Here is a 10,650-nt window from a genome sequence, read left to right as displayed (position 1 = left end):
AAGCCTATTAAAGCTTATTAAAAATAACACGAAAAAGCTTATTAGTATAATCAAATTTTGGGTGCATATTCAAGCCAATAAAAAATAAAGTAGTATTGGAAAAAAGAATGCAATTATGATGAATAAGGACGATTAAATAAAAATACTGAGTTAAATATCAATTTAATTATTTTATTAAAATTTTATTTAAAGTGCGCGAAGACGTATTTGATTATAAATGTCAGATATAATATTTTAAAAATTGTAACAATTATTTGGAATAGAAGCAGTTTAAAGAAATTGTAAGCAAAAACCGGAATTTCCTAGTTTTCTATGACCAATTTTAATATCCATGACTTTTACCAGTTTTTTCGGTTCTAGCTCTATGGCAACCCTGATAAAGAAAAATGATATAGCAAGTTTACAGTTCTTAATTGCTTGTGGAGACTTTCTTAAGACTCATTCTCGATTACGACAATGTTGCATAAGATATATAGGATTTTCAATTAATTCTATGAGACAAATTCTACTCGCCCATAGTTAATCGAGAACAAAGACAGCTTTTAAGCCACTGATCATAGTATAATTGAAATAATATTTAAAAAATAGGAAAAATTGCTTTAAAAACATGATCTTCGCAAAAAATTGAATTAAAAGTTGCGCAAGTCAGTGATCATAAAGTACCATCAAAGAGAGCCACATTATCTACAAAATACTTTTAATCGTAATATTAATAATATACAGATTGTAAATAACTAAACAATAATAAAATATGCTGTAACAAGTTCTTCCTCCCCCTCTCTCTCTCTCTCTCGCGCGCGCGCGCGCGCGCGCGCGGGCGCGCGCGGGCGCACACACACACACACACACACACACACATTCATTCACATTTTCATTCTCATTTTCACACTTTCTCTCCTTCTCATTGTCAATTTTCTTCTAGTTCCGCCTCATGAAGGACCGAAACAATGAAGAAGGCACGGGGCAGTATATCGGATGGTATTTCTTTTCGATTTCAATATGCACCTTTCTTTTTCTCTCCCTCATACTTTTAATTTCAATTACCACCGCTTTCGACAGCTTCTTGTTCATTCTCACTACGTCGAACCAAAAGGATGGATAGGACAGGGAGGAGCACCATTTGAGGGACATCTCGCTGAGTTCTTGGAGTCACTTACATCGATAAGGTTTAGTTAACTATTTCTTTCATTTAGCAATTCTTCATTCTTCATTTAATTCTAGTTATAATTCAAATAAAGATTTTAAAAAATTGTAGTTATAATCTAAATAGAAATACTTTTTTAATTAATTCAAAGTTTGCTATAATAAATGCTGAGCACTAACCTTATTTTTATTTCTTTTATTTCTTCTATTGTTTAATTCAAGTCTGATCATTGACTCCTTTAAATCATCCATAAATTAAAATTAATTGAAATATCGTTTCTAGAAAAAAAAAGCAAAACTTTTCCTAATTCTTCTTAGAAATATAGACGATAAGACGACTCTCTTTCCAGGTTCCGACTCTGGAAGAGAAAAGACACATATAATCATTATTCGCTTGATAATTATAAGTTTAATTTTTGAAGAAAAAGAATTTAACTTAATCATAACTATAGTTAACTGACTAATGTCGATGTAAGCGGCTCTTTTCATACCGACGAGTCTCGGCGCGACACGATGTCTCGCGGAGGTATTTTGGAAAGAACACAGACGGCGATGACGTGTTAATAATAAACCTAAGATCATTCCTAATTTTCCTCTTATTTCTTGTTTATAGCCTTCTTTGATGCCAAAGATGGCAAAGCCGATGGCACCATGACGAAGTTTCTATCACTTCTATCGCTCCCTCTCAATTACGCATGATTTTCTTAGTTTGTCCTCTCTTAACATTTTCTTTCTCTTCCTCCCTCTCTCTTTGTCTTTAATTCTCTCTGTCGGGATTCAGCGGACATCATTAGCTTATGTATATCATCATAATAAAAATTGTTATGGACTTCCTACAATAAGCTATATATCTTAGTTAATCTTAAATTATAAGACATTAACCAATAACAGTTGAATGTGAGAAGAATAATCGATTATGATTGGTCAATTTTTCATAGATTAAGACTTGAAACTTATGAACTTATTGTAGAAACTCCATTATCTTACAGCCATAATCACTTTAATCTTTACTATACAAAAGCTGACACTCGCATATTCCTTACACACACCATACGCTATGGTCAATTTTGCAAATAGCATATTGCTTTTTTTTGCAATGTCCGCAGAACCGACTCACGTGCCAAACTTTGACAAAAACGTTAATCCTCGGACGCGTGTTCAGTTACTTATATCTTCTCGAAAAAACATAACTTTGTCCAGAAACACTTCAAATATCAGACATTAAATAAATCCAATCTAAGACGCAAGTTACGTTAAAAACAAGAATCATGCGTGTATCTACACACAGTCTCGGAAAACGTTCTATATATGTATATATAAAACAATTTCAAAATACTATACTCTTTAATACAAATTCCGAAATTTCGGTTTAAAGCATCCAAAAAATGACTTAAGCTAAAAGTTTCCATCAAGATTCACGTACACGTTATCAAAGGCAGTAAGAAATGTGCGTACAAAGTCGAGTATAATTCCAATCAGGAAAATCATCACAGAAATTCGATTATCCTTCGAAAGAATGTTCTACAGTCTATCGTGAGTATGATGAATACAATGTACAAAAAGATTATTACACTATTTTATCGTCGCTCACGAATAAACCATCTAGAATTCCGAAGAACACAGCTCATCTCTGTGATTCTATGTTATCGTTCCGAGAACGACAATGGCGCGCAAAGAGACTATTTTCCCTCCCACATCATATCCGTTTATCATCCGGTATATAAGCAACCCTGTTTTCTCCAGCGATTCTCAAACTTGGATTTCACACTTACTCTTAGCTGCAAATAGTAATATTACGCGATCGCTATTTCGATTGCTCTCAATCTAGGAAATTATTGACAGTCTACTGCGATCGTCAGGTGCGTAGAGAAAATCGCGAGGTCATGATAGTTAATTACGACGATATTTCCACTCGTTATCGAAGGTAGTGGGACGTCAGATTGTAAGCGGAGTTTTTTTAAAATCGCCAGTACTAATCTTTTCCAAGATCACTTGCCCATGCTGGCGTTCGCTGGCAATGTTGCAGATCGTTGTTGCACCGATAAGTACGGCTTCAAGGTCGACCTTGTGGATTCCCTAAAAAGGAAATTGTTGTCACATATATCTATTGCTTGCATATCATTCAATTAATAATATAAGTGAAAAATCATTGCAAACCCGTTAAAACACCAAAAGCACAGTAATAGAATTGTTTGTGCAAAAGGTGGTGCAAGAGTGGTGCTAATCTAATGATTTAATGCTAAAATGTTCTCGTGCGTGAAATCTACATATGAACATGCTATTCTTAATCGATACATATTGTTTTTTAACACACTTAATTTAATTGTGCAATCAGTTTTGATTATCATTTACAATTAATGTCATGCATTATATTAATGTGTACAAATATATACAAAATCGGCCTAGAAATAATTATCTTTTTTCTTCCCAATTAAAGAATTTTATGTCAAATAAACATGAGATAACGAATAAAATATAATATAAAGCACTTCCAAGCAATGGATTTTGATTATATATAGATAAAATCAATAGAAGATTAAAAAATATATAAATACAATTTATCATATTTAAACTATTTTTAAAAAATGAAACTTATATGCGTTAATGATAAAATGTTTGTTAATTAATAATGTTATTTCACTCGCCTTAATTATTATCTTATTCTATTTTTATAAAAAATTTTACTAGTTTTCGCTTAATGACTTTATATTAAATAACGTTAAAGATGCGTCCGTTTATTTACAATGTGTAACGAGTCGTACATAAAAAAAACAGAAAGTATTAGACTGTGTTGGATGGAAATGAAAAAAAAAAGGAAAAGTAGAAAGAAAAAACAAACGAGTCTAACCTCTCTACACCCACATCATGCGACGTCACAAAATAAGAGAGCTACTTAGTCCCCGCTCACGTCGAGCAGCAGCACGGCTACGCTACCTTGGCGAGACGCGCTGTCCCGTGCCGTCCATGTGCGAATTCGCCTTGTAGCCGCATTTCTGGACGCGCCTGGACAGCCGCGAGACCCAATACTTTTGATCCTCAGGATTAGCGGCGAGCAGCAGTAGCTCGCGGGCGCTGTTCGGATCGTAGTGTAGTTTGCACGGGGCTATGGCATCTTCTTTCTTATCCAAATGTTCCTTGTGAACTTTAATACGGCATCCTGTACATAATAAAATAATATTTGTTTTATATACAATTTTAGAATATAAAAGTACGAAAAAGCATATATGTATACGTAAATAAGTACAAATAAATAATTATGATGCAACACGCACTTCGGCATTCGAGGGCCGGCGAAGGCCGAAACATATGCCACAGTTGCTTTGAACAGACTTCGCAAGTCGTTGGCATGTGATAAGATATTGACACGAACTCATGGCCTTTCAGCGACTGAGTACCAGGTTTATCTGTGAGCTGTGGTAAATCCACTCCAGGCAGTGTATTCCCCTCGTCACCGGGCCGCCTTGCTTCACCTTCACCAGCGTAAAGTAACTGCGTACAACATTAATTACTGAACAATATAAATTAAAGTATATGTAATAACAATAATAAACTTCAGATTCGGAATTATTTTTTCAAACTGTTATATAACAGGTTATAATAAATTTATAAAATATAAAAAATATATATGAATTGCATGTAAAAAAACATTCTAATAGATAAATAAAAATTATAAATTACTAATGCATTAAGAAAATCACATAAAAAAAATTATAAAGAATAATTTGCAATATAAAACAAACATTCAAATTTCTAAATTCGAATTTCTAATAATCCAAAAAATCGAGAAATGTGATGTAGATACCTGAAATATTCTGGGTATATCTTTGGCATTGGCTCGGATAACATCACCCTGAGTAACAGATCTAACATGGAAAACTTTATTCAAGTCTAATATCAGGACCGGATCTGCATTCATTTTATCATTTTCGCTGTTGTAGAAAATTATCTTCTTGGAAGAAACAACAACGTATTGCTTCTTCCAACCGTGCCGCTTAATGTTTTGCTTATTTGGCACATTTAACCAACCCTCCAATCTCATCGTACCATGCTCAGATAGGACAGAGTCTTCACCGTCGTCATTCTCTATAGATGAGACACTTGCAGTTTCCGAGTTGAGTGACGCGATTTTCATTTGTAGTGTTTCTATCTCCGAGTCTTTCGAGTCGAGTTCCATTTGCAACCTCAGCTTTGCTTGATTCTCTTCTACTAATTGCGCCTGTAGAAAAAGAAATCATTTTCTATCTATTCAAGTAATTCTGTATACGGTTCTATAAACTTAATACAAACAATATGTCGCTTACTTGCAAATCTTGTAAATCCTTTTGCCATTTAGCTGCCAATTGTCCATACTTCTCTCTCTCTTGAGTGAGTTCTTGCTGCAAACGCCTGCAATCTTTTTCCTTCTTTCTCAGATCTGCGGCAGACGCTTTATTCTTATTCTTTCCACTTGACGAAAGATCCTTTCGATTCATGATCTCGGCTAACTTGTTAACTGCCTGCTGCTTCAATAGTTGCTCGGTCTTCAACTTGCTGCTTAGCTTTTCAATTTCCTCCACGTTGGACTGTGCTTTACCAAGTTGTTCTTGCAATTCCTTATATCGCTTACTCAAGTCTTCTTTTTCCTTCAGAGTTTGATCAACTGATTTCTTGAATTCACTCTCGTTCTCTTTAAGTCTGTTTATGATCTGTTCCTTTGTGCTTAATTCCTGATGATGCTTAGTTACTCCGTCTTTATACTCTAGCTCTTTCATGGTTCTTTCTTTCTCTAAATCCGCCACAGTCTCCTCGGCTATGGATCTGGCCAGAGCTTCGCTGTCACCGCGCGCCAAGGATAACTGTAGCTGATGGACAAGAGAGCTACGTTCTTCTTCTAATTCTTGTTGCAATCTTATTTTCTCATCCAACTCTTCGCGCAACTCTTGTGTCTGTGTTTTGTATAGAGTCTGAAAAAAAAAAGAAAAGACAAAAGCTATAACTCTTTCTAAAAATTTCAATTTCATGACAATTTTTCATAAGTAAGCACATACATCTTTGAATTGAATCGTTAGTTTTTGTATTTTAACATTTTTTATTTATATTCTTTTTTATTGTCAGACAATTAAAATTATGTGGAAATAAAATTTTGTTGTATTGTTTACCGAGAAATAAGCTTCAGCTTCCAATTGTTCTTGTAGTTCCTTTGTTTGTAATTGATCGACGTTTCTTTGTGTCTTCAAATGATGTAACTCCTCTTCTATTTGCCGCTTAGCTTCCCTCAACTGAGCAACCTCTCCAACTAATTGTTGCTCGCGAGCACGAAGTCTGCCGGCTTCAGAAGTTTGCTGGCCTAATTCAGTTTGCAGAACGTTTCTTTTCTGTTGCTCCTGTTCAACTTGGCCCTGCAGAACTTTGGCTTTCTCCATCTCTTGCCTGTGTTCACCCTCTAATTTCTGCAATCGTTGCTGTATCTGTCTATAATCGACAGACAGCATTGATGTCTGCCGTTCTTTTTCTTGCGCAAGTAATTCCGCACGTTGTCTTCCACTTTTCTCCTCGTTTAATTTTACTTGTAGAGCTATTTAATAAATCAATATGTACAATGTAAGTAATGGTGTATATTCCTTGAATTCATACATAGAAATTAGAATGAAAATACGTACGTAAAAAAATCAGTATGCCATTAGAAATACGCAGCAATAAGAAGATAGATAAATGATTAGTATAATGAGAAAAATTCAATGTACGTGTAAAATTACATAATTTAAATACCATGGTGTCCAGCAAAATTTGGCTAATTCAAGAATAATTTCAGGACATCTCAAGTAAAAATCCTACTTTTTCCAGGATTTATCTATCGATTAATTTTCATCGATTCGTGCAATATACGCTTTGTATTCAAGTTAGGATTCTATACAAATGAATTAAAACGCTAACAAATTGGGAACAATATTATTTATTATCTTATAAATAATACCAAACGTTCCGTCAACACAAATGATTTTTTTATTATGTTCTATTTTAGACATTAAATTCAGTTTTCTATTGATAACTTATTGCATCCTTAAAGAAGAATTTATACCCAAACACAATTTTTCTTTTTATTATTTCTTTTTTTTTCACGTTCTGACTTTTTAAAAAAATAATAAATTTCAGGCCAGCCCTGAAATTTCAGGAGTTTTCAGAAATTTTCCAGAATACATAAAATTCCAGAATCCAAGGATATTCAAGGATCGCTGAACACCATGAATACACATGTTACAGAAGGGAAAAAGATATAAATTTGCGATCACATGTATTACCTTCAAAAATTCCATTCTTTTGTCCTGCATTGCATAGATAAAGTAAAATATACTTTATCAATAATATAATATCTCTAATTTGTTGAACTTGAAACAAATACCTTTCACAACTTCCAGATTGGCTTCTTCCTTGGAAAGAATGCGCGAACGCTCCGTTTCTTGATGTGCCACAACTTCCTGATTATATCTAGCTTGCGCGGCTTTCAGTTCCAATGTTAAGCTAGCAGCTTCTTTCTCCAACGCAGAAACTCTTTCAGTTAGTTGTCTGTTGTCCAGAGTCGCCTTCTCCTCTTTCTCATGGCTGCGTTCTAACTCGAGATGTAAAGTGGAAAGACGAGTCTCTAATTCGGCCGTCAATAATGACGCTTGCGATCTCGAACTACGTTCCTTGGAAAGCTGGCCCTGTAAAAAATGTAAAATAATTCATGTAGAAAAAATGATTTTATTTTAAAAGAAAAAACATCTTTTTCTTGTAAATTTCAATTTTATTATATTATTATATTCTGTAAATATTGAAAACCACTGTAATTTGTGTATAAATTTTATTTTTCGGAATTTTATATGTATCCACATACAGAAATTATTTTTAAAACTGTCCTGTATTTAATTAGAGAGAGAGAGAGAGAGAGAGAGAGAGAGAGAACAAGAAATTATTGCAGTAAATTATACCTGAAGAGTAGCAACTTCTTGTTGCAAGTTATCACGCTGCGCTTGCAACTGAGCTCGGGCAACTTGCAACTCGTTCGCCATTTGCTCGGCGGCTTGACGCGCTACGGTGATTTCTGTCGCTTGTTTGCGCAATCTCGTAACCGTTTCTGTTTCTCTCTCCAATTTGCATTGCATCTCTTTGATCTGTTTTTCCAACGTCGTCACTCGCTCGGATGTCTGCTGTGAATTGCTAGCATCACGCGCCCGTCTCGTCTGTTCCTCATCGAATTTCTTCTTTACCTCTACCAACAGTGACTCCGCTTTACGACGAGTCTCTGTTTCATGCTCTACTCTACGTTGCGCCTCTTTATAGTTGTGCCTGAGTAGCGTCAACTCCTTATCTGCCCTGCTAACTTCCTCGCGCAGCTCAACCTCTCGACATGCCATCGTTTCCAATTGCGTGTTTAATGCCTTCTGTCTCGACTCCATCGTCTCCACTTGCCGCCTCTCACGTTCCAGTAAATTTTCTAGCTGCGAAATCTTGATATCGTCGGTAGTACCATTGTTGACATGATTCTCAAGACCATCCACGGATTCCTTGCCGTAAGAAACCATTAGTTGATAATCACCCGAGTAAGTGAATCCGATAAAAGGCAAATGATTTCCGGAAAAAGCTTTAGGTACTGGAAAACTCTCCTCTGGTCCATCTTCCTTGTCGACATCATCAAAATTGCTGGTATCATCGTCCCCGGAAAGTTCTGGCACTACTGGCGGTACGCATTCCCTCAAATTGTCAAAGGTCCATTGATCATTCTTGAAAAATGGATGACTTTTGATTTCGTCAACGCCATTGCGACCCAGGCGCTTTGTTCTATCGGTAAGGAAGCCACATATTAAGTTTTTCGCTGAGTGAGATATCTCAACATTTTGAGGGAAGTACAGCGAATTCCTGTGGTCCATGATCTTAGAATATGTGCCAACTAGAGAATCGGCAAAGAATGGTGTATCGCCAAATAACATCTCGTACAAAAAGACACCCACGGACCACCAGTCGCATTCGCGACCATATACTCCTTCTCCACCTTGTGACTGTAGAACCTCCGGAGATATGTAATCGGGTGTACCAACCGCAGTGTCAGATCGCACTAAACCATCCTACAAATAATTAAAAGAATATCAGAAAAAAAAGATTTAACTAGAAAAAGAGAAAATTTAAATTTTTATTTGTAATATTTCAAAGTTTTTTTTCAAACTTGCAAAAATTGTTATTTCTTTAATTAACAAGAAGTATTTATTATAGAGAAGCTATTATATACAAAGCATTTCACGGGTTATCTTCGCGTCGAGATCCGTAGAATATCAATGTTTTATCAATACTGCAGTTTACTTCATATTAGTATCAGAACTGTTCCTCGTCCTGATGAAGTGAACTGCAATGTGGACGAAACGTTGGCATTTTAATAATGGATCTGTACACAAAGATAACTCTTGCATCTGTCTAGAAAGCATATACACAATCGTGAAAAATCTTAAAATAAATATTTATTTTGTTTTTAGTAAATCACAATTAGGATGCTTATACAAACATAAATTATTTCATATTGGGTATTTAAAATGTAAAATAAAAAATAAGAGATCTAGAGATCTCACACTTACAACATCCATCCTCATACACGTGCCAAAGTCGGCAAGTTTCAAATGGCCATGTCTATCGAGTAACATGTTGTCCGGTTTCACGTCTCTATGAACGAAACCCATATTATGTATCGCGTCCAATGCGAGCACTACTTCGGCACAGTAAAATTTTGCCCATTTCTCTGGCACTTCATAATTCGACATCAAGTTAACTAGATCCCCGCCCGGCATGTAATCCATCACCATGTAGAGATACTTTTGATCTTGGAACGCAAAGTGAAGCTGGACTATCCATGGTGAGTTTGCATGAGCCATTATGTCTCTTTCTTCCCAAAAAAATGCGGAATCCGACCTTTTAATCTAAACAAATAGCGTAAAAGCCAGAAGGAAACATTTACATAACTTGGACAAACGAATGGAAACAAGCGAGCAAGCGAATCTTACCATTTCAAATTTACTAAGTAATTTCATAGCATAAACTTTTTGTGTAGACTTGTGTCTAACCAACTGCACCTCTCCGAACGCGCCACGGCCGATTACTTTTATCAAAGTAAAATCGTCCATGCGCATTCGCATTTTAAAAATCTCTTGGGCTACAGAGTCATCTGTAAGAAAGAAAACAAGCCAATATTATTAATCTCGATAACGCGGTTATGAAAGATTCCAAAAGCAAATAAGTATCATGCTCGCGATAATTACATTTTTGTTGCATTAATTGGAATTTTAAGAAAAAAATTCTTGTTGTATTAATTGGAATTCCAGTAGATTCAATCAAAGAAGTACAAATTAGATATTATAGTTAAATCTATCAAATAGTTGATATGATTTTAGTTGATGTGATGACCAGAAATTCAATTAAGATATTGAGAATTATATATATCAAATAAAATAAAAAATCTTTGAGAGCCAATGCTGAATGTTGTTGCACATAATTGAAGTTTCTTGT

General features: G+C 35.1%; 1 protein-coding gene across 3 annotated transcripts in view; it reads right to left on the bottom strand.

The window, feature by feature from the left end:
* Positions 1–1,322: 1,322 nt before the first annotated feature.
* LOC108684955 (rho-associated protein kinase 2) overlaps positions 1,323–10,650 on the bottom strand; it is an 11,877-nt gene continuing 2,549 nt past the window's right edge. For 2 of the 3 annotated variants that reach the window (XM_018189521.1, XM_018189522.1), the window contains exons 3-12: positions 10,149–10,309; positions 9,726–10,064; positions 8,091–9,224; positions 7,523–7,823; positions 6,282–6,697; positions 5,445–6,086; positions 4,946–5,359; positions 4,416–4,632; positions 4,078–4,300; positions 1,323–3,219 (exon numbers count right to left, since the gene is read on the bottom strand). In XM_018189521.1, coding sequence (XP_018045010.1) covers positions 3,132–3,219; positions 4,078–4,300; positions 4,416–4,632; positions 4,946–5,359; positions 5,445–6,086; positions 6,282–6,697; positions 7,523–7,823; positions 8,091–9,224; positions 9,726–10,064; positions 10,149–10,309 — 3,935 coding nt within the window. In that variant the 3' untranslated portion in view covers positions 1,323–3,131. Of the gene's footprint in view, positions 3,220–3,991; positions 4,301–4,415; positions 4,633–4,945; positions 5,360–5,444; positions 6,087–6,281; positions 6,698–7,522; positions 7,824–8,090; positions 9,225–9,725; positions 10,065–10,148; positions 10,310–10,650 lie in introns of all 3 variants that reach the window. The other variant, XR_001931656.1, reaches the window with a different exon arrangement.

This window comes from Atta colombica, unplaced genomic scaffold, assembly GCF_001594045.1.
Source record: "Atta colombica isolate Treedump-2 unplaced genomic scaffold, Acol1.0 scaffold141, whole genome shotgun sequence".
NCBI classification, from domain to species: Eukaryota; Metazoa; Arthropoda; class Insecta; order Hymenoptera; family Formicidae; genus Atta; species Atta colombica.
The sequence above is the reverse complement of the archived record's forward strand: the minus strand, read 5'-3'. Positions and strand labels throughout refer to the sequence as shown.